At 34.5% G+C, this 25208-nt stretch overlaps 1 protein-coding gene across 5 annotated transcripts; it reads left to right on the top strand.

Annotated features, from left to right (window-relative positions):
* The first annotated feature begins 3908 nt into the window (after positions 1-3908).
* TOC90 (Avirulence induced gene (AIG1) family protein) lies at positions 3909-24887 on the top strand. 5 transcript variants are annotated; one of them, XM_028205934.2, is made up of 4 exons: positions 3910-4496; positions 6270-6603; positions 7620-7751; positions 22210-24887. In XM_028205934.2, the coding sequence occupies exons 3-4, from the start codon at positions 7625-7627 to the stop codon at positions 24438-24440; spliced, it is 2358 nt and encodes a 785-aa protein (XP_028061735.2). In that variant the 5' UTR covers positions 3910-4496; positions 6270-6603; positions 7620-7624; the 3' UTR covers positions 24441-24887. The 5 variants fall into 5 exon arrangements, with proteins under 5 accessions (XP_028061734.2, XP_028061735.2, XP_028061737.2 ...); XM_028205936.2 differs by having other exon boundaries at positions 4001-4496; positions 6273-6603; XM_082903483.1 differs by having other exon boundaries at positions 4060-4496; positions 6273-6535.
* The last annotated feature ends 321 nt before the right edge of the window (positions 24888-25208 follow it).

The following is a 25208-nucleotide window of genomic DNA, read 5'->3' as shown; positions in this document are numbered from 1 at the left end:
GGTAATGAGAGGAGAATCATCTTCTGGCATGACACTTGGTTGGGTAGCAGAGCCTTGAAAGCTAAATTCCCCAGATTATTTAGTTTATCAACAGAGAAGAAGGAGTCTCTGCAGCAAATCAGTGCAAAGAAGAGCACCCTAGGGGGGTGGCAGCTTCAGTTTAGAAGGAATTTATTAGCTTGGGAAGAGGAGGAGGTTCAGAGGCTGCTAGGGTTGTTGGTTCTATCCCCTTCTCTAAGATCTGATATTGAGGATTCCTGCTCGTGGGCAGCAGAGAAATCAGGGCAATTTACAGTTGCATCTGTGTGGAGGTGGAGGGTCGCAGCTAGGGGCCTTGGTCTGGGTGTTCCTCCGGGGGTGTGGGTAAGCTTTGCTCCTCCAAAAATGCAGTTCCTTTGTTGGTTGGCTTGGCGTGGCAGGGTAAAAACTACTTCCTTTCTTCAAAGAATAGGGGCTATTGATACGAATGCTAACATTCTCTGTGTTCTCTGTAAAGCTGAGGTGGAAACTGTTGATCATGTTCTTTTGTTTTGCCCTCTAGTGTGGAAGTGTTGGTTTACTATGATTGACTGGTGGGATCAGGTTTAGGCCATACCAGGATCAGTAGCAGACCTGCTACATTGGTGGGCTGGAGGTAGGTTCAAAGGCTGGTTACTCAAAGCGTGGCAGATTGTCCCTACTGTTGTGTTATGGTCTGTCTGGAAGCTGAGGAATGACTGCGTGTTCAAGGGTGCTCATCCCAACATTCAAGATTTGTGCGAGAAAATTAAGGTGAAGATAGCCTTGTGGATCAAATGCCATGTGGTGGTGAATTATTCAGTCTATGACATCGTGTCCAATCTTCATCAGATCAGGTTGGCCTTTTGAGGTTTGTGGTAAATTGCTGGGTTCGTGTTGATTGCTGGGGTTGGGTTCTTCTGTGGAAGAATTAAATCTGCTGGGTTTGGTTTTTGGTTACTACTGCATTGGTTTAAAACTTCTGGGATTGCTATTTGGTTGCTATTGCATTGGTTCTGTTGGTAGGGCTTTTGTCTTGTCGCAACAGCACTTCAATTGTTGCATTGCAGCTTCAGCCTTGGTGAATTACTCAGGTTTGTGGTGAATTGCTGGGTGAAGATCTGCAATGGTGAATTCTGGTTCTGGTTTGTGTTGGTTGCTGGGGTTGGGTTGTTCTAGTTCTTTTTGGCTGCTATGCATTGGTTGTTTTTTGGCTGCAGCATAGGACAGGTTTGGTCAGGTCTGGTTGCTATTGACTGATCATATTGCCAAGGTCACTAGCAAGGCTTGTTCTGGTTTTGTGCCCGAAGTTCTGGTTAATCCCAAGGTCAATTGCAGTGGGCTGGTTTTCTGCTATTGGTTTGCTGTCGGTTTGCTTTTGGTCTGTTGGTTTGCTTTTGCTGTTCTCGTCTTTGTTTTTCTTCTTCTTCTTGGGTTTGGTTCCTCGCCAAACTCCTCTTCCTCCTCCTTTGTTGTTGTAATCTCTCTTCTTGTTTGGTTTTTGCATCTATAAAGGTTCCTTTTTGCTGATCAAAAAAAAAAGTTAGAAGACATAAAGAGAGAAATGTCCTCTACAAATTCTTCATAATAAAATTATGTTATTAAGTTAAAAGAAAAATATTTTATCTCATGCACACATAATAGTGGCCTTAAATTAAATTCAAATACTTAAATTTAGTTTGGGTTAGACATTGAACAACTTAACAATTTTAATTTTTTTAATTTTAGTAATCATTAAGAATTTCATTAAGAATAATAAAAAATATCATGAAAAAAAACATGTAATGCATGTGCATAAAGAATGGAAACAACATCGCATCAAAAATGCATTCCACGAGTTAAAACACTCGCGTGGTATACTAGATGTCGTGTAAGCTCACCAACCACGAGTCCTTTCATATATAAATGGGTTATTTATATAAAACCACTCTAAATTATTAAAAAAATATTATTTTAATATCTTAAATTATAAAAACATATGAATAGATATCATAATTATAAAAATATACCAATTGAATTCCTTAATAAAATGGTTCAAAGTGGAAATAGAGGGTTCATTGTATGCTTTATTAGTTAACAAGTAAAATGATATTTTTTAATGGTTTAGAGAATTAATTTATACGTTTTTATAATTGAAAGAGTATATTTTTCTATAGTGTAAAAGTTTTCCATTTAAATAGAGAGTCACTATTTTCACTTCATTTTATTTTAAATATATTCTTTTTTTCCCCTTATTATACGTATTTACATTAATATCTTTTTGCACAAAATATATTCTCTGAAAAAATAAAAAATTTAAGAATATTAATATAACTATGTATAATACGAATAAAAAAATGAATATATTTAAAATAAAGAAAAATGATTGGTAGTTCGAATTTGAGTTTGCCTGAGAGCTTGAATTTGTGTTTGTTGGTCGACCGCTCGAACGATTGCCAAGACGACCAGTGCAAACACTTGTCTACCGTGGTTATCACTCTTGTCGATTGCGGTTGTCACATTTTTCCTAAATGACCAGTCGGACGATCGACAAGTCAAAATTTAAACGATTTCAAAAAAATTCATATTCGAACAACCAAACAGTACTGTAAAAGAAAATTGTGTGAGAATAAGAAGTACCTTCAAATAACCCATATAAGGTTTCGTTTGGGATGTAAGCTGACTTTTTAATTTTTTGATTTTTTTAACTTGAGGCTGAAAAGTTTCGTTTGGAATGAACTTTTTAGATTTTATAAGAGAAAAAATAAAATAATTATGATTTAAATATAACATTTTGTCTTATTAATTTTTTAATCTATTTTATTTTGTGTGACTATTTTAATTATAAAAAAAAAAAAAAAAAAAAAACAACCCAACCAATATGGCAAATAAGGACTAAGGGCTAGTTTGGCATACCTCAAAAAAGTAAAAAAGTTATTATTATTCACCAAAAAAAATATAAAAAAATTAATTGCACAAAAAAAAGTACAACTCACATGTCACGTGAGTTGTATTTTAACTGCCACCGTTTGTACAAAAGGAACAGGCGGAGAAGCAAACAAGACGGTGTTGTTCGGCCCGTGGGGACACATCACGGGTCTCGTTTTGATAATATGAACCGTTAATATGTAGAACTCATTGAGCAATATATGCCTATCAAAAATCATATTGATCGGATATTGCTAACTACATGATCAAATCAATTTTGTATAAAAAATAGATGGCGTTATAATTAAAGGTTGACAAAAACTAATCCGATCAGATAGCTATCGATATCCAATTAATGTGATTTTTTATGAGCATATAATACTTAACGAGTTCTACATATTGAACGGTTCCGATTAATAAAGCGGGACCCGTAATGGGCCCCCACGGACAAAACAACACCGTCCAATTCAATATTCGAAAAGGAGGCAAGCTTCTTCTATACACTACCTTGTCCACTGTACTACCTATTCTGCCCAAGCTTCTCCTATAGACTAATTTGTACAATTTTTAATACATATTTTTTCGTAAAAAATCAAAAAATTATTTCAAATAATGTCTTTTTTTCTTAACTTTTTAATTCAAAAAATTAAAAAGTACATTTATCTAAAACCTTCGAAACAACCTTAGGCACCGTTTGGGAAGAAGTTGGTTGGGCTTTTTTGGCTATTTTAGCCACAAAAAACAAAATAGGCTATTTTAGCCATAACAAACAAAACATCACATCCAACCCATAATCATTACACTCTTCTTCTCTCACAAAAAAAGCCAAAAAAACCAAAAAGCCAAAAAGTCCTTCCCAAACCAAGCTTTTTAGCCCAGACTAAAATAGCCAAAAAAGTTAAAAAATCAAAAAGCCAACCCACTTCCCAAACGGAGGCTAAATGAATCTCCGGTTTCAAATCTAATCATCAGTTCAAAATCTAAAAAAAAACAAATAAAAAATCCAATCACCCCGAACCAACACCACATGTCCATTCGTCGGTATCCCATACATATTCTTCGCTGATACCTCTCTAAAACTCTCACCCACTTTCTCTCTCTACACTTAGACACCTATACGTATACATATGCCAGGAGATTTTACGGCTCAGAATTGCTACGACGTCCTTGTTCACGTCTTATCTGATAAAACCCAATCCCTTTCCTCTATTTCTTTGTCTCATCCTCTATATATATATAATATACAATAACGCTATGTATCATTAATTTGGTCTGGCATCGAGCCCACATGCCTAGGGTTTAAAAGATATCTCTCCAGTAATTGCGATTCGGATTTCTTCAAATTTGCTTTCGTAATCCGATGTGCCTTTTTCGTTTCTCAACATCAATTTCAGCTGGTTTTGGGAATTGGGTTTGGTTTGCCGTTGGGTTGCGTTTGTAATTTGAAGTGGGTTTTGCCAAATTTAGAGTCTTGTGATTGAAATAGTGGAAATGGAGATGGTTGCTGGAGATAAACCGCTTGTTTTTGCTGATTTGATGTTTTGAGGATTCCATTTTCTGTATTGAGTGAGCGAAAATCGCATTCTGATAAGGTAAATGCCCAACTCTCGTGTTTTTGTCTTTGTTTTTGCTACTGTTGTTGAATAGTTAGAGCTAAAGAAAATCAAAGTACCATAGACAATTTTGATTTTTTTTTTTGGATGCTTTATTTCACGAATTCAATCAAATACTTGCTTTAATGTTCTTGATTTATGGAGAAAATGTATAAGGTCGTGTAATCTGACAATACTTTGATAGAGACTAGTTGAGGAAATAGTAATACTTGAATGATGGGTATTCCAAGATGTATTTTTTCTCTTTGTGTCAGTAATATCAATCATGTAGATGCCATTTTACTAATCAAAGAACTTATGAAGTGGTTTTGGATAGGAGAGGAAGTCCATATTATTTTTTTTTCTTTTATTTTTAATCTAAACCATAAGCGTTGGTATCCTTCCTTGGATTTGAAACGTAAATCTTCTCCTTTTGTGGGGGTGGGGGGGGCTAACCGGGTTGGGACTTGGAACCAACACCTCCAACTTTGGAAGAGGCGTGAAACACCACTCCAGCTAACTGATGGTGGTATGAATCCACTTCCCTTTTTGGAACTTCAATAAACTCACATATGGCTCCTGAAATAATATGGACCATTCTTAGGAAGGTAGTCATATGCATATATATAGATATATTTGTAGGGATGGATAAAAGTCACTAAGATAGATCTACAACTGCAAAAGAATAAGTGGAAGAGTGGCATATGAAAATTTCATATTACAAGCATACTTATTTGCAGGTTCAGAATTCAGATTGAGTTCTTTTCTTGTACTAAAAATACTAATAACAAACTAGTTGGTTGGACATATGGAAGAATCACTTCCATGGTTTGGTAGTTTCCATGGTGTTTGGGACATAAAATTGACTTATCATGATAACATACCCTTGGCATCATACTATTTTGTGGCAAGTGTGTGTAAAACCTAACACACTTACTGTAATTATAGAATCATTTAGTAGTGCAATGAAGGAATAGTTAGGATTGATGGCATGAGATTCTGGAATGGCCTTTTTTGTCTATTTTTTTACATATAAAGGTAGAGGAGATTGAAGAGGGTGATTTGGTGCCAGAGTGCATAAGACCTATGTTACACGGACTCGGGTGTAGGTGTCGGATATGGGTATGTGTCTAAGTGTTAGATTTGCCTATTCCTAGAAAGTGAGGGTACGGGAACTTGGCTAAAAAGTGTCCAAAAAATAGATACAAATACGGGGACACGGCACATGAAATTTTATATTGTACTAACTTCATTGTGATCAATACCCATGTAAGTCTAAAAAAAAAATACATAACTACAGAAGAAGAAAAAAGTAATTTATTATGAAATGAATGTCCGGCCTAGGCATATATTTTTATTGTATTTATGTCTTTGTTGAATCTTTTTCATGGCTCGATAGATAATTTGATAATATGGTTAACCAATATATTAACTAATTAATTGCGATAAATTGGATAGACAAAATAAAGTGTCCATAAATATAATTTAAGCTTTTATAAATATAATTTGTATTTAATGTATATAAATTATACGAAATGTTTTAATCAAATTTATTTATAAATGGTCAAAAAATTATATAATAAATGTTCTTGAGATTTTTTGTATATATAATTTAAAATAATTAAAAAATACATAAATATATATTTTTTAGCTTTATTTAAATATTTATTAAATATATAATGTGTATTTTTGTTAATTTTTTTTTATGTGCATATATTTTTTTTATTGATAGTATATATGTATATATTGATTGCTTTTAACTTGTTAACACAGCAGTCACATGGGATAAATCAACTAGTTGGATTTCATATATATTTGTGCAAGGCACATTTTGCAATACAAAGAATACATGGCCAGCTGGATTTCACTACCTGCAGAGTTATATCAAAAGTCATTTTGTACAAATACAAAATAAATTCTTCAGTCTTAGTAGGAGACTTTTCTCTTCCTTCGGAAAAAGACTTTTCAGTCTAATACACAGGAAAGGAAGGAGGGAGGGAGAGAGAGATCCTCCCGTGTAAGAAGCTCATCAAACTCCGGTAACGTCCTACGTCCTTCTCTGCACCCGTGTTGTGTCGTATCGACATAGGTACTCTGTCCTAAACCGGTGAGTCCATGTAACACAGCATAAGACTAGCCATAATACATGGTTTAGTAATATGTTGATTTTTTAAGAAATTACATGAAGATATTGGCTTCTTAAAAAAAAAGCAGAAGATATTTGTATTAATTATAGTCAGTTACAGAAATAATAAGAAATTATTGTGTAAGGGAAGGAAGTTGGAATTGGCAATAGCTGGAATAAGATGAGATTATGCCTATTGAGATGGTTTACTCTTGTTAACGCAGGTGGTTCACTAGTAAAACGGAGTGATGTGGTCTGGGTTTTGAGGGTTTGTCAGGATAAAATAAAGGGCGTGGTGGGCAAATTATGATAAGTGAGAAATGAAATGAAACGTTTTGATTTTATGGAAACAGAACCCAAGCTAGATAGAATTAGCAAGATTTGTGTAACTGAATCTTAATTTCTAAGATTCAAATTGAGAAACTGTATAGATGGTCTAATATTTGACATGCCTTCTTCCATATGTTTGTTATTGGGATTGGAGATGTCAACGACTCAATAATATTTACAGATGACTATTAAAAAGGTCAAAAATCAAAAAATGATTAACTGCTTGGCCTTGCCTTAATTCAAGGAGGCTTGGAAGTACCACAATCAGGTACATAATGGTTTCGGACTTATCACAAAAGAGAGAAAAGAAAGGTCTTGAATGGTTTTTGGATGGGTGCAGGTTACCATTAGTTGATTATCTCCAGTATTTTGGTCTTATGTAACAAAAATAGAAACACATTTAATTTGGAAATTTTGCTACTTGAACTAATACATTTAACTGAATTTGTTGATATGACAACGATAATGTGTTTTGACATTCAATTTATGCAAGTTGTTTCAATCATAATTGCTTTTAGGTTTATTCACCGTTGCATACTATTAACACTGTTTTCCATGAAGGTGTTAGAAACTTTCTTTATGTGCTTAGTCTCCTTTTTCTCTTCACGTTTTTTCTTTCCCCTTTTATTTTTATTTATTTATTTATTTATTTATTTTTGTCATTTCAGAAAGCATGATGGGCATTAAGGATTGGGTTTTATCTCAATTGGTAGCCAAATCGGTGGTCTCATCAAGGCCATTGTCATCCAGTGGTAGGTTTTCCGACGAGGAACCTCTGAATGAAGAGCTCAGCAGCCAAGGTATCACCTTGTCTCTTCCCTTAATTGAATGTGATTCAAAAAACTAAATTTTAGAGATGTATCTCTTACAGATACTAATTTCAACATTTATTAGTTTAAAACTTGTGTCTGTATATAAAATACCAGGTTGCACCCTCCCTTTGTGGCACTTCCTGTTCTACTAAGATTTACTTATATATATATATATGTGTATATATATTTGTCTCAGTGTGCACCCATGCGCTCATATGTGAGTGTAAATTTTGGTTCCAAATGATACTCTCTACTTCTCACCCTCTTTGTTTTGCTCCAATTTTCAACATTTAGTTTTGAGGAACCAAGATTGTGGGAGTATAGGTGACTTGTTTAATTGGAAGTAAATAAATTTTACTACAAGATTGATATATAGATTTATTCTTCATATTAGTCGTACGAAGCGAATCAAGGACACATAAAGGGTCTAAAGTTGGTATAATATAAAATACATATCTTGGAATTATATAAACTTGCGGTTGGCACACATGATGCATGTGTAATTCAAATAAGTAAAAACAAAACAAAAAATTCACTATATATTCTGTGCCACTCAAGTGGTAAGAGTGTTCTTTACCTAGACTTAAAGTCTTAGGTTCAAATCCTACTCTCTTCTCTATCTAGTTTTTTTTAAAAAAAATTTACATAGAGCAATGAAAAATCCACTTGGCCTAAAGAGAAGCAAAAGCTTACAAATCTTGGAATTATATATATATATATATATTTTACACCATAGAAATAAAGTTTGCAGAATTGGCAAATCAAATTGCATTTGTTTTAACAAACTTTTTTAGTTAATTATATAGAATTTGGGCACAAGTACTTAATAATCTGTTTACTACCACGACCTCATAACGTGGCATTGACTAAATATAGTTGGCTAATAAATTTGTTAAGACTTCACATGGTTATTGATTTATATCAACTTACCTTGATGGATATGAAGCACAGATACTTCAAAAAGGGAGACGTATTCGTGCTGTATCTGTATTGGATATCGATACTCTTTGGATACTTGTGAATACGTATCGGATACGTATTAAAAGTATCGGATACTTCTTAATTATTTTGTCATTAATTTTGGAGTATCAGATACTTAATTTTGAAATATTAGATACTTAATTTGGAAAAATCAGATACTTGAAGTCACATATTACTCCTAATGCTTTATTTAGTCATTTGATGAGAACATAATGAGAGTTAAAGTAATAAATTTTTTTAAATTGATGTATCCTTATTGTTTCATGCATTTCCTCTATAACTACATAGAAAGTAAGGATTAACAAGAAAATATAACAATATTAAAATTAAAAATTAATAAATAAATAAGCAAGTAAACTTGAATACAATATTTTTATTAGTGCCAAAGGGAAAAGCGCAGGAACAAGTTGTGGATTGTCTATTATTGTAATATAAATATATTAAACATGATATTGAAATGAAATATTTATAGGACCTATTGAAAATTTTAAAAGTAAACACCTAATTTTTAAAGGTTAGTGTTTTGCATTTTAAAATTACATTGTGGTCTCTCTACATTCTTGAGTTTATGTGTAACTCATTGCTAATAATTTTGTTTAAAATATTTTTTATGAACGTATCTTAGCCGTACCCGTATCCTACTTTTTTAAGTTTTGTCGTATCGCCGTATCCGTGCTTCCTAGGCTCCCTCTAGCATATCAAAGTACCTTTTTTTCAGATGCAACCAACTTATTTGCAATAAACCACCTTATGGCTTGAGTTTTTTGTATCCTTGGAAAACATGATGACTTGTAATGCGAGATCTGGCTTCTACCAATTCAATAAATAATTTCATCAACAAGCTTGCCACCATTTGGTTAATGAATAATTCATGCTTTCGTTGTTCATTTATACTTCTTGGGGAAGAGATACAGCCTTCCAAGCTTGTCCTTGATCTATGAGGCTGTGACGGGCTGGGCTGAGAAATGGAAAATTCATAATCATACTTGGGTAGGTTCACTGGCAAGTTTGAAACTTGCATCAAAGTGAACGGCACAATTGCACATGTCATATGTGTATCATGTCATTCAAGCAAGTTGATATCAACTATTGACTTCACGTGGCATGTGTACAACCTGCTACTGTAACCAGCACTTTAGGTGGATTGGATATGCTGGATGCCACTTTCCTTTCGTCAAGGCAAATGAACTTCACTTGGTTTAATGTGTCATTGTGGGAAATAGCTCTTATTTTTTCTCTTTATATTAGTTCCATGATATAAATTAATGTTATTTACTTGGGTTAATAATGTTTTCCCACATCAATTTGATTAGGACTCTATAAACCCTTTATAGACCTTCATTATTGTTTGACAATAATGATGCACAGTAGTGAGGAACTAAGAATTTTTGTTGCCACAATGTTGTGACTAATTGGAATGTGTGCGTTTTGAAATGATTAGATAGCGCATGAACTGAACTTAGTTTTATAACTCTTGTGCGTATGTGGGCCATGTTGACGTGGGCCATGTTGATATGTGGACATGTTGACGTGTGCCACATATCAAACACTGCCATAAAGCGCCACATTTCTCCATAGGATGGCGGACAGGTGGACCATAGGCGGATGTTTTGGGTGGTGCTCAGGCTCGCCGAGGTCAGAATTGGCTGTCTTGGTCACTTGGTTGCTCGATTACCCCACCAAGTCAGCCAATTCGCCTCATGTCAAAGTTTGTAAACAATTGACTTGGTTGCTTGGCTTACCAACAACTCCACGGAGTCCTATCTCCACCTCGACAAAAGGACGACTCCATGATCACTTGGGCTGGGAGAAAGGCTCAAGTACGTGCTCTGGAACACCAGAGGACTTGTGGATTGGAGGCTATGAAGCATGGACACGGCAAAATAGAAGCCGTGGCGGTGTCGGAAACGGGGACACGCCGGGGACACGTACGGGACACGGCATCTGGCGTGTCCTCTTAATTTAATCTATTTTTTTGCAGGGGACACGCGTGTCCAGAATCTGGACACGCCGTGGACACGGCGAGAAGAGTTAATGAAAGGGAAAACGAGGACAAACCTGGTCGGCGACGATCCAGAGCCCTTCAACTTCGATCGACAATCCAGAGCCCCATTCGACTTCGATCGACGATCCAGCCCCTTCGACTTCGACGAGCTCTCTCTCGCCTTTGCCTTCGTAGAGCGCTCTCTCTCTTTCGCCTTCTCTCTCTTGCTCGTGATCGCGATGGATCGCGATCGTCTCCCTCTCTCTCGCTTCTGATCGCGATCGTCTCGCTTCTGTCTCCTCTCTCTCGCTTCTCTCCCGTCTGTCCTTTTGTCTTGATTCATATATAACATATAACTATTATATAATAACTATTATTATTATTATTATATATTCATAACTATTATATAATAACTATTATTATTATTATTATTATTATTATTATTATTATTATTATTATTATTATATGACTAATAACTATTATTATTTTATTATATATTATATAATAGTTATTATAAATATACTTATAATATGTATTAATAGTATATAACATAAATATACTTATTAGATAATGGATAAAACATATTACAAGATAATATATATTTATACATATTAATAAATAAAAAAATAAACATATGTATGTAAAATAATTAATTACAACACATCATTTAAAAATATAATAAATAAAATAATTAATATGTATTAAAATAAAAATATTTATTAAAAAAATTAAAAAATTTGCTGTGTCCCCTGCTGTGTCCGTGTCCGTGTCCCCATTTTTTAGAAATTGCCGTGTCCCATGCCCGTGCCCGTGTCCGTGTCCGTATGCGTGTGCGTGTCCGTGTCCGTGCTTCATAGATTGGAGGCTAGAACTCGAGGTTCATCTAGGTGCTATGGAGGTGAAGCATGCCAAGACTAGGCTTAGTGAGAAAGGGGCTGTGACAGAGACCTGACACATTGGAAGTTGTATCATACCTACCTCTGTGATGCCTGACACTCAGAAAGGGATTTATCATACCTACCATCTAACCCTGTATGATACTCCCCCTAAGCTCTGCATGCTTCCCTCCATTTTGTCTAGCCAAGGTAGTCACGCTACGTGTGCTCAATTGACCTGGCACTCCTTTGGCTTGCAATTGCATATAAAGGAGATCTCCATATGAGGGATCATCACAGCCATGTTTGGTTGGCTCTGACTACTCTTCAGTGCATCACTACCACCCTTTGTTTTTGCTAGGGTTGTCCTTAGTTCTCTCTTTTTCCCACTTCCAGTGTTCTTAGTCCATATCAATGTCTGCCATCTTTTCAAGGAGCATGCCTCAGCCAGCCTAACTTCTCTCCATTCACACAATTATTAACAAACAAATGAAGTGCTTTCAAGATTAATAGAGGGGTATAAAGGGGCAAGATTGTAGAATGGGTAAAATGGGGTGTGGACAATGCAAGTTCACTTTAATTTAGGTAAGAGCATCGGGGGTGTATGTGTCTAGGCATTAGAGCTCCTTAAACCTTAAATCTTATAATATAGAGGGGTATATATTCAAAGTTGGGCAAGGGTAAGTGGACACGTCCTAAACATTTAAATATTTTTAGTAAATAAATATGACATTAAGTGTCATTATTCAAGAATGTATTTGCAATTAATGATCTAGAAATTTTCTTATCAAATGTAAGCTTCTTTTTCTAGAGACATCATAAAAATTAGAGGATCCTAGTGTAATTTTGGTACGGGAGTTGGACACATTCCATATCCTCGTCATACCCATTACACATGGGTGCATTAGGGGAAATTGAAGAGTCCATGTAACATTGGCTTCTAGCCCCACACCAAACTTAGGCAAATTTATGTAATGCTACCCAAAAATGCCGCTACCATATTTGCTTGCTTTTGAAACTCATCATATTAAGGGCAGAGTGGGCAGGTTACCCTTAAAATTGGGGTCATTGCCATAGCCAATCCAATCAAATTTTGGGCTACATTTCATCAATCAATGATCTTATGGGTTACTCCACATGTATTCCATCCAATTTCTATCAACAAATTTCTCGTAGCAATATTCTAACCTTCTAATTAATCCTTATAGTAAACAAATATTTGAACGACATAGCATTTTGTGGGCATCTAAGAAGTACAAACACTTCTAAGAAGGTAGTGTGTCGTGTTCGACATCGTCTCGAATACCGACATGACATTAGTCGGACATTTCCTAGCACTTGTTGAGCATACGTCTGAACATGTCCCACTAATTTTAAAAAATTTCAAGACTTAGAGACACTTTTAGACACTTTATTGTTAAATTGTAATGCCTAAAATAATAGTTACAAACCACCTCATAATATTCAATGGAAAAGCAGAAGTTTGTACAATATTAACCTTTCATTGTTCTTCTTTACTGTATAAAAGATGACACATGCATGTATACATTCATAAATCTTAGATCCTGAATTTATAACATATGACATGTGGTAATCAAATGAAACGAAAGCAAGTACAAATAAGTTAATGCTCTAATGGCTACATCTTTCCTAGTCGATGCTTGAGTACAACAAAAATGAGTTAAGCTCAATACATATTAAGCCCAAGGCTTGTATAATAACATTTACATAAAAGAACAAAAAGAAGCTCTCAGCTCCATGATCCTCCCATGCTCTATTTCTTTGGTGGAGACATATCATCAGTACCTGAAAGTTATTGTCCACATAGGGTGAGCTAAAACCCAGTAGAGTTTTGTGGTTCCAATTTATGCAGAATCCTAATTCATCTTCTTAATCTTTCACAATCTACTTTTTGTTTTAGCCTGATACAGTCATAATTTGATGTAAATTTTTTGGACAAAGTTTGTATTGGTGGAAAATGTAGATGATTTTTTTCTTTCACCCTCATGTCGTAGTCACATTTTGTCACATGATTAAATTTTGTTAAAGGTTTAAACAATTGAGTAACAGAAATAGGACATTGACACATGTATAGGAATCAAAGTGAGATTTGATTAAAAATAAAAAGGGTTGACCGTCACAATTTTATGTGTATGGACCAAAGTGAGATTTGACTAGAAATGTAACTGTCATGATTTTATGTGTAGGTGTCAAAGTGGAATTTGGTGCAAAGTGCAATGGTGCAAAGTGTAATTTACCCAACCCATCCCCTTTTGTGTGTGTGTGTTTTTTTTTTTTTTTTTCTTTTTTTCTTTTTTTTTTTTAATTTTGGACACCGAAAATCTATCACTATCAAATATCATGGTTGTGAAATTAAAGCACAACATAAACTATATAAAAGCTATAAAAATTAGTGTTTTTGAAGGCTCAAGGCGCCGAAGGTCTCTTGGGGCTTAGGCACAAGGCAAGGTGCACACTTCATTGAAGCAAGACACACCTTTTTAGTAAAAAATATATAAATTAACATAGACTAATAATTTGGACATCAACATAAGCAAAATAAAGAATTCATAACTTGTAACCACTAAAACAAAGAATTTAACAAAATAAAAATAAATAAAAGAACTAAAGCAAATTTTAGAAAAGTTTCCCAAAGACTTAAAAGTACATATCGTTCCAAATGCAAAATAACCAATATTCAACGAACATAGTTTGGTTTAACAATCTCAAAACATCAAAAATAAACTAAAAAACTGAACATCAAGCATAAATATCCAACAAGGACTAATATTTTAAGTCTAAACATTTCAAAACCTAAGGAGGACCAAACAATTGTCCTCAACATCAAAGCCAAGCAAATCATCATCTTCTTCTCCATTAGTGGATTTATATCCCTCATCTTCTTCCTCTGCTCATATGGGCTTGCCTCCTTCTTATCTATTAATTGAATTAGGGTTAATGATTTAGATGTCCTTGACTGTGCCTTTGAGCTTAAAATTGTTGCTCTAGTTCTTTGACTACTTTCTTCTACTCTAGATGCTCTAGCAACAGTGCCCCATGTCAAACTATCATCATTATCAAACACTGGCTCATCATTTTCATATGATTCTCCATCCACCTTCCCAAGCAACCACTCATTGCTTTCATCAATATTTTGTAAAGATATAGGATCACGTGTATCATGCATGTCATACCTACATCCCAATGCTCTATTATAGATGACAAATACCAAATCATTGAGACGTTCCAACCATTTTTTTTTTTGTGGTTATGAAGCTACAAGAATTAAAATATATTATTATTGAAATTTATATCATTAAAAAAATATTTGAATTCACTAAGAGCATTACTAATGAATGTTAAATATTCACATGTTCAAATAAACTCCAATACACAACCGGATGTACTACATGTTTGGCTTAGAACTTTTATGGAAAATTTTGCAAATTTGGGTTTTAGAATCATATGCAGCCCACCAATGAGTTGTGATGTGAGCAAGATTCTGAAAAGCGGTTGCGGTCATCGTAACGGTGGCGGTGGCGCGATTGCGATTGCGGGGTGTAAAGGCTATAGCATAACGGTTGCGGTAACCGAAGCCGTGAATTTTTTTATTTTTCGTACAATTTGAAAAAAACTTACTGATACGCATATTTTTTTTCCATGATCATATTTATTGGGTTTAAAATAAATATTGATCAATTTTTGTAAATTTTTAAGTATGATCTAATATATTTCATATTTTTAAATCACTATAAATTGAGTTTTTTTACATTTTATTTTAATAATTAATGACTTCATATTATACAAAAAATCAATCACTAACTATTATATATAAGATAAACAATGACAAAAGTAAGAATAAATAAGAGTCTAAATATATATATATATATACATATTTTAATCAAGCCAAATAGATAATGACCACACTTATTATTATTATTATTATTATTATTATTATTATTATTATTATTATTATTATTATTATTATTTTCAAACAATATATAGATAGACACATACAAACAAAATGGTTGAGTGATAGCAGCTGAATAGAATAGTATAGGTCTTACAGCTTCAACAAATCAATAACATGTTCTTCAACTTCTCTCTTCTCTCTATCTCTTGCTCCTCCATCTTCTCTCTTTATCTTCCCTCTTCTCTCTATCCTTCTTCTCTCATTTTCAGTTTTTTTTTGTGTTTTTTTGGAAGAATCAGTTCGGAACCGTTACGTAACGGTGCATAACAGGCCGTTACGGCACCGTTACGACCGCTACGGCCGACACACCTGTTAATCTCAATCACACTGCAAAAACAGCCGTAATGGGTGGCGGTAACCACCACAACCGTTACGTAACGGCGTTACGTAACGGTTGCGGCCGCTTTTTAAAACCTTGGTTGCGAGCCTGCGATGATCATTATTAATTAGTAATAAATTTTACCAAGTATTATCTAAAAGTATTTCTAAAAAAAAGCTAAGAGTCTATCACCTTGTTTGGTTTCAATTTTTTGAAAATCGAGTTTTTTGTTTTTCTTTTTATTAGTGAATTTTTTTAATATTTTAAACATTTTTTTTTTTTAGATACACTTAATATCAATATGATTAAAAAGTATAATATTTGTGAAAAAAATCTTTAAAAAATTCGCAAAATACCAAAAGCATGAAAATTCTATACATTTTTGTATTCTTGTGTATTTATTGATTTTTTTTTAAATATTTGTTTTTACAAATATTTTATTTTTTAGGTACATCTAGATTAGGTGCATCTAAAAAGTACAAAATTTTCTTAAAATATTAAAAACGTTCACTAAAAACAAAAAACACGAAAAACAAAATATTCAATTTCTAAAAATCAAATTCAGAAAATTAGTTTCTTTGCCTAATCGCAACATGCATCTCAAAGTGGTTATCAGCCTTCGTATAAACACTCATCTCTGAAGTAATTAAATCTTTAGCATTGACATTTGGTACTAACATTTGCGTGCAATCATAAATCCCATTCATGCCTTCATTATCATGTTGCACCTCAAGTGCTTTTGGATAAAAGAACTCTGGATTAAAAAAGTACCCAATTGCATGTAAATGACAATGCAATTGGATATCCCTCTTGCTATCAATGATTTCAAAGACTTCCTTGTGACCAAATGAACTTTCATTGCATTATTTTGCCCTATCCTATGCGAGGTTTTTTCTCAGTGTCGACCAATCTAAGTAGCACTTTAACAAGAGGACCCGAGACATTAAGGGCGAATACAACATTACTCTAGAATGAAGGCAACAATAAAGCTTGTGCTGTTCTTTTTCATTGCGGCTCCTTTATCTATTTGCTTTTGGTCCAATCTTCTAAGGTGGCCATCTTTCACAATTGTTCTTTTGCTGATGCATCCTAGACAATGTGAGGAAAGCAGTTGCAAATTTAGTTTTTGCTAGCCTGATCAAATTCTTTTGATTTGTATAACGCCTCATCATGTTTAGCAAAGTAGTATGATTATAAATTTAACATGTACTGCAATCCACATTTCAAATGTCTTTTTGAGGCGAGGTATCTTGAACATGTTTCCAATATTAGATCCAAGCAATGGATTAAAACATTGTCTCCCAACACTTGCTTTTGATCCAAGCAATTTCAAGTCTTCCAATATTTTGTGCTGTCATACTAGATTAGAACTATATATATATATATATAAATTCAATACGTCATCAAATATTGCTTTTGATCCAAGCAATTTTAAGTCTTAATATTTTGTGTTGTGACACTAGATCAAACTCAAAAAAAAATAAAAATCGATACATCATCAAATATTGAAAAACCCTAATAGAGAAGTGTAGACAAATTTTGAAACGTGAAATGTTTCAACACATTTCGAAATTCATGTTCCAAATGTCTAGTGTTTAGTTTTTGGCCTGAACAGTTTGATTATTTGATAGCAGACTCCTATTTCCGATCTGTATTTCAGATTATTAATTACACACTTTAAAACAAATGAAACCTTCAATCAATGAAGAACAAAAAATTTAACAAAAGAAAATTTAAAATATATTTTTATATTTTAATGAATTTTTGGGGATTTAAAACTCCTGAATACAAAAGGTACAATTGTTGGGTTTGGAACCCTTTACCCATTGCTTGCCATTGTACTATGTGCTTGTGTATAGAGTGTTGAATACTGACACTTGTCTCTCTTAACACGTTGCTCTTGAATTCTCTTGGTCTCTCTTCTTTCTTCTGAGAACTTTCTCTAATTTATATCTATCTCTGATTTTTTTGTTTCTGAACCCTAATCTCTGATCCTTTATTTCTCATCCATCATTTTGTGTGATGGTCCTCATATTTATAGAGGACCATTTACGTGATAAGAGAATCTTATCTCTATTTTGAATTTTAAATTGTATGATAACACCATTTGAATTTAGGTGTAATCTTATCAAATTAACCGTATTTATCCTTTGAATTTCATCTTCTATACCTTCCTTGTTCTAGGCTTTATAGGTTTATTCTTCGATTGAGTGTACTATTCTTCCAAGTCTTGTAGGCTTCACGTGTCACTTTAATAACTTGAGTAAGGTGGTATCCTACAACGTTTCCACTGTAGGCTCTGTATGTATTGTCACTTGATTGAACTTGTTGTCTTCTCGGTAGACTTCACGTGTCATTTTCTTGTAAAGACTAAAAGTCTCATCATCCTATTGAATCTAGAACCTTATCATAAATTTGGTTGAAATTTTTGTGCCAACAAGAAGTCTTAAGTATTTAAAGCAATTTTTTTAATCCATCGTTTTGATCTAATTTTAGAAGATGTTTTCAAAATACCTCGCCTTAAGAAGACATTTGAATGGGGGATTACAATACAAGGTCATATTTATAACCATCCTACTTTGCTAAACACGATGAGGCGTTATACAAATCTAAAAAATTTGGCCAAACCAACAAAAATTAGATTTGCACGCTGTCTAGGATGCATCAACAAAAGAACAACTCGCAAAAAATGGTCACCTCAGAAGATTGGACCAAAAGCAAATGGGCAAAGGAACCACAAGGAAAAAGAATAGCACAAACTTGATTGATGCCTTCATTCTGGAGTAATGTTGTATTCGCCCTTAAGGCCTCGAGTCCTCTTGTTAAAGTGCTTAAATTGGTTGACATTGAGAAAAACTTCCCATGAGATTCATCTACAAGATCATGGAAAGGACAAAACAATGCATTGAAAGTTCATTTGGTCACAAGAAAGAGAAATACGACGAAGTCTTTGAAATCATTGACAGAAGCTTGGATGTCTAACTGCATTCGGGGTGTTTGTTTGCGTTTTTTTTAGCCAACTTATAGATTTCAGCTTTGTAAAAGTTATTTTGGACTGTTTAGTTAAATTTATTTCAAACAGTTTCTGATCTAACAACTTATTTTAACTCAAAAAAATTAATTCTGAAAGCTGTTCACCCTTTACTTCTGATTATCAACTTCTGCTGTGGATATGTTAATTTACGATTATATTCTTAAATTTTTTTATTTTTTATTTTTTTAAAAATAGAAAAAGACCCAAATGGACTATAGATTATTATTTATTTTTTTTTATAAGAAATGTAGACAAGTAGTGAATAACAAAAAATAAAAGTTAATTAAAAAAGTTACTTCACAGCTTATTTAACAAACATTACTTAACAACTTAAATCTATAATCCAACAGTTACACCAAACAGATTATCAGCTTCTGATTAAAGTCATAATCTATAATCTATTTTAACAGCTACACTAAACGGGACCATTGTCCTTTGCATGCAACTGTATACTTTTTGAATGTAGAGTTCTTTTATCCAAAAGTACTTGAGGTGCAACATGATGATGAAGTCATGAATGGGTTTTATATGTGCATGCAAATGTTGGTACCAAATGTCAATGTTCAAGATTTAATCACTTTAGCTGATAACCTCTTTGGGATGATTAGGCAAAGAAACACAAAAGCACTAAATAATATAGACTCTTATTTTTTATTTTTAGAATTACTTTTAGATAATACTTGGTAAAATTTATTGCTAACTAATGATGATCATCGCAGCTGTTTGGTGGGTTGCATGTTGTTCTAAAACCCTAAATTTGTCATAAAAATTCTACATCTAACATGTAGTGCATCCGGTTGTGAACGAAATTGGACTTTATTTGAACATGTGAGTATTTAACATTCATTAGTAATGCTCTTGGTGAATTCAAATATTTCTTTTAGTGATACAAAATTTAATAACAATATATTTTCTAATTTTTGTAGCATCATAGCCCCCCCCCCCCAAAAAAAAAAAAAAAGTTTGGACATCTCAATGTTAGTATTTGTCAACTATAATGAAACATTGAGATGTAGATATGATATGCGTGGCACCCTTGATCTTGTATCTTTACAAAATGTTGATGAAAGCAATGAGTGGTTGCTTGGGAGGGTGGATGGAGAATCAAATGAAGATGGTGAGCCAGTGTTTGATAATGATAATGGTTTGACATGGGGCACTGCTGCTAGATCATCTGGAGTAGAAAAAAGTAGTCAAAAAACTAGAGTAACAACTTTAAGCTCAAGGGCACAGTCAAGGAAATCTAAATCATTAACCCTAATTCAATTAATAGATGAGGAGGCAAGCTTGTATGAGACAGAGGAAGATGATGAGGGATATAAATCCAGTGATGGAGAAGAAGATGATGGTTTGCTTGGCTTTGATACAATTGTTAGGTCCTCCTTAGGTTTTGAAATGTTTAGACTTAAAACATTAGTGGGGTGTTTTGGGAAGTTGGTAAAAAGCTGGCTTTTGGCTTTTTATCAAGCTTTTTGGCTTTTTTGGAAGTGATTTGGGAAGTTGGTAAAAAACTGACTTTTTTTATTTTTGGTTTAATATTTTTTAAAAGTGTCACATCACTCCAAAATGACTAAAATATCCTTACTTTTTGATTTTTGAATTAATTAATTAAAATTTTCTAGAGGGTAGTTTGGTAAATTTGGGTGTTGCGTTTTTGGTCTTCCCAAATGGGATTTGGGGCGTTTTGGGCAACCTGGCGTTTTTGGCAACACACACAAAAAGCTGCGTTTTTGGTGTGTTGCCAAAACGGCACAGTGTTTGTCAGATACTTATGTTTGATGCTTAGTTCTTTAGTTTGCTTTTGATGATTTGAGATGGTTAAACTAAACTTAAATATTGGTGCTTTTGAATGGTTGTGTTTTATTGAATGTTGTTCATTTTGCATTTTGAATGATATGGACTTTTATGGCTTTGGGAAATTCTTCTACAATATGCTTTAGTTCTTTTATTTTTTATTTTTAAGTTCTTGGTTTTTGTGGTTATAAGTTGCGAATTCTTTATTTTGCTTATGTTGATGTCCAAATTATTAGTCTGTTAATTTATCTATTTTTTTAACTGAGAAAGTGTGCCTCGCTTCAATGAAGTGTGCGCCTTGCCTTGTGCCTAAGCCCCAAGAGACCTTTGGTGCCTTGGTGCACCTTGAGCCTTTAAAAACACTGGTCACCATAACAATCATTTTCTGGCTAAGAGCCAAAGATCCTTTTGTTTAAAATTCAGGAGTTGTTTGTGTGAATTGGAGTCTGTGCAAAAATAAGAAAATATTGCTTCTTTCATAATTGATACTCTGCTTCTAGGAGTGTTCATTTTATATGTGTGAAATAAAGTTTTAAGATATGACCTAAGAAGGTGTTTGATAAATCTGAAACTGAAATTGTATGATGGTTTTTTTTAATCTGAAAATACATTTGGTGTGCACTGAAATTTAAGTTCTGAATCTTATTAAGCTTGTTTGATCTGCACAAGCAAAGTATGAAAATGGTTAAATTTCTAATTTTGCCTTGTACTTTTCACATTGAAATATTTTGGCAGATATGTTTTCTCTCTTTAATAGAACTGAAAAAAATGCAATCATCCTCATTGGGTGTGAACTAAAAATTAAAAACTAAAAAAAAAAAAACAAGGATTCTTTGAAGGACCAACTACCAAAAAACCAGATGAAAAATCAACATAGAGAGGAGAATGAAATCCCCTACACGCGCACGCGCTCGCACACACACACACACACACACACACATATATGAACATATATGCCCAAGCAAATACATATAAATAAAAACTCATAAACCACGTACCCATGTATATATACATACACGTATATTTATGAAACACCCCCTAATTTCCCAGAATTATTTTGGTTAAACTTAAAACCATGGAGTCTTTTATCAAAATTTTGTTGTTTCCAATGGTTAAAACTACCATGGGATTCTGGGGATTAGCTGCAACATGGAAGATACTTGGCTCTCACTAGATTCAGGTCAAGGGTCTCACTGCATAACGTCTTCTAGCATCTAGTTCCAAAACTAATAACCACTCAATGCCCACAACATAGATATGTGATAGTTAGAATGGTGTCACTCTAGTTGTAAGATTACTGATGGTTGCCTCAAGGCTTCAACATTGGAAGTCATCTATTAACTTGTGGACTGAACATTTCTCAATTCCCAATATTGATGTATTTTGTCCAACAAGACCTTATTTTTCCATTTTATCCTTAAAAAGAAAATGGCCCTATTGCCCATTTTATTTATGGGTTTAGCTCACAGTACCAATTTGGTTGCAGTGCCAGTGGCAGCTGATGCATCTCACTCATCCATTATTAATAATGAGAGTCATCATCATTACCCCTCACAGCAAGTTGTGGTGGAAAATTCTTGTCAGTCTCATTGTAGCACTACTGATGAGAAGTTGGATCCGTTGGCAAAGATTGAGGATCTCCAAATTCAGTTCTTGCGTCTTCTTCGACGGCTTGGGCAGTCACAAGACAATCTTCTGGTGGCAAAGGTCTTATATCGGATACACCTTGCAACTTTGATACGAGCAGGGGAATCAGATCTGAAAAGAGCCAATCTCAGAAGTGATAGAGCTAGAAAAATTGCAGCAGAACAAGAGTCATCTGGACTACCTGAGTTGGATTTCTCATTCAAAGTGCTTGTCTTGGGGAAAACAGGTGTTGGCAAAAGCGCAACCATAAATTCTATTTTTGGTCAAACCAAGGCCGTGACTGATGCATTTCAACCCGCCACAGATCACATCCAAGAGATTGTGGGAATGGTTAATGGAATTAAAATATCGTTCATCGACACACCAGGTCTTCTGCCTTCCTCTACAAATACTTTCAGAAGAAATCGAAAGATTTTGTGCTCCGTGAAGAGGTTCATTAAAAAGTCCCCACCAGATATTGTTTTATATTTTGAACGGCTTGACCTAATGAATGTGGGTTGTAGTGATTTTCCCCTTTTGAAGCTTATGACGGAAGTCTTTGGGCTTGCAATTTGGTTCAACACCATCCTTGTCATGACTCATTCTTTCTCAGCTCTTCCTGAAGCACCCGATGGGTATCCTGTCAGCTATGAATCTTATGTGACTCACTGCACAGATTTGATGCAGCATTATATTCAACAGGCAGTTTCAGATTCGAAACTTGAAAACCAGGTACTTTTGGTGGAGAATCATCCTCATTGTAAAACAGATATCACGGGTGAGAAAATTCTTCCAAACGGACAGGTTTGGAAATCTCAGTTCTTGTTGTTATGCATATGTACTAAAGTTCTGGGCGATGTTAATAGGATTTTGAAATTACAAGACAGTATTGAACTGGGGCCATCAAGTATTACACGGTTGCCTTCTCTGCCCCATCTTCTCTCTTCTTTTCTACGGCATCGCACGATTTTGGGCCCAAGTGGAGTGGACATTGATGCTGATGAGATTTCTTTTTCAGACACGGAGGAAGAAGACGAGTATGACCAATTACCACCTATTCGAATTCTGACAAAATCTCAGTTTGAGAAATTGACTAATTTGCAGAAAAAGGACTATCTTGATGAGCTGGATTACCGGGAGACCTTGTATATGAAGAAACAATTGAAAGAAGAGTCTCGTAGGCAGAGAGAGAACAAGATTCTCAAAGATGGGAGTTTGGCTAGTGATGATAATACTGATAATCAGGAGCCTCCAGAGGCTGTTCAACTACCGGATATGGCAGTCCCTCCAAGTTTTGACGCAGATTGCCCTGTACATAGATTTCGTTGCCTTGTAACAAATGATCAGTGGCTTGTGAGACCCGTTCTTGATCCACATGGATGGGATCATGATGTGGGGTTTGATGGGATAAACCTGGAGACCTGTATGGAAATAAAGCACAATGTCTTTGCCTGTGTCACAGGACAAATGAGCAAGGACAAGCAAGATTTCAGTATTCAGTCAGAATGTACCACACTTTATGTGGATCCTCGAGGACCCATTTATAGTGTCGGCCTTGATCTTCAATCTGCTGCCAAAGATCTGATCTATACTGTTCGCAGCAACGCGAAGCTGAGGTATTTGAAACACAATGTCACTGAATGTGGTGTTTCGGTGACATCTTTTGGGAAGGAGTATTATATTGGTGCTAAGCTTGAAGACGGTGTCTCAGTTGGGAATAGACTGAAGTTATTAATGAATGCCGGTTGCATGGGGGGTCATGGACAATTAGCTCATGGAGGGAGTTTGGAAGCTACTTTAAGGGGTCGGGACTACCCTGTGAGAAATGACGGTGTGAGTCTGACAATGACAGTTCTCTCAGTTAATAGAGAGACACTGTTGGGTGGAAATTTTCAGTCTGACTTCCGATTAAGTCGAGGAACGAGAATGTCAGTTAGTGCCAATTTAAACAGCCGGAAAATGGGTCAGGTTTGTGTAAAGACAAATAGCTCCGACCATGTTGAAATAGCTCTCATTGCAGTTGTCTCAATTTGCAGGGCCTTGTTACGGAGAAAGACCACTAGTATCAGAGAAACCCTTGAGGCGGAATAAATTTAATTGTCTTTCGGTGCTAGGCTTGATCAGTTTTGATGGAGAACTTTCATAGCAGGGCATTGTATGAGTATTCATCCTATGCCCAATAACGAAATAAAATGGATATGGGGGTTCCAAAGAGTTTCGTAGATGCCTAATTGGTCGGTGTTGTTGCTGAAGTAGCGGGCACTCTAGTTCAACTTGTTATAGTGCCAGTGAACTCAAGATTCTGATAGGTGCCTCGCAGTGACCACTGGTTTGTATCATGTATACCAAGGTGATAATGTATAGCATATCATGGGAGAGTAGTTTTGTTTTTTTGTTTTTTGTATTAGTTATATATGAAAGGTGAGCAAGGATCATTCTCCAAGTGAGGAAAATGTTGTTGAGCTTCATTTTTGTTTCATGGCACCGAATCATTACCCTGATGTCTTGTTATAAAATGTATTGTGCCCTGTTTATTCACTTAGGCCTCGTTTGGGAACTCTCTTTTTTAGTCAAAAAGTCAAAAAGTTATTAAATTAGTCAAAAAGTCAACAACCCATACCAAAAAGTCAAATATTCTCTTTTCTCTTTATTTTTTGTACATTTTTTCGTAAAAAGTCAAAAAATTATTCCAAACATACTAGTTTTTTTTAGCTCATATTTTTGGTCAAATAGTCAAAAAATCCGCAGCTAGGATTTTCTTATGTTAAAACAGTTGTCTGCGTAGAATCTTCAGCATTTTTTTTTGAGTGCGTGTTTGTTTTGTTATGGGTGGCGCTAAGTAATACTGTAAACCTCACA

Source organism: Camellia sinensis, chromosome 13 (genome assembly GCF_055761805.1).
Source record: "Camellia sinensis isolate YWXY chromosome 13, ASM5576180v1, whole genome shotgun sequence".
Taxonomy (NCBI): Eukaryota; Viridiplantae; Streptophyta; class Magnoliopsida; order Ericales; family Theaceae; genus Camellia; species Camellia sinensis.
Note: the sequence above shows the minus strand (reverse complement) of the source record. Positions and strands in the feature narration are given on the sequence as shown.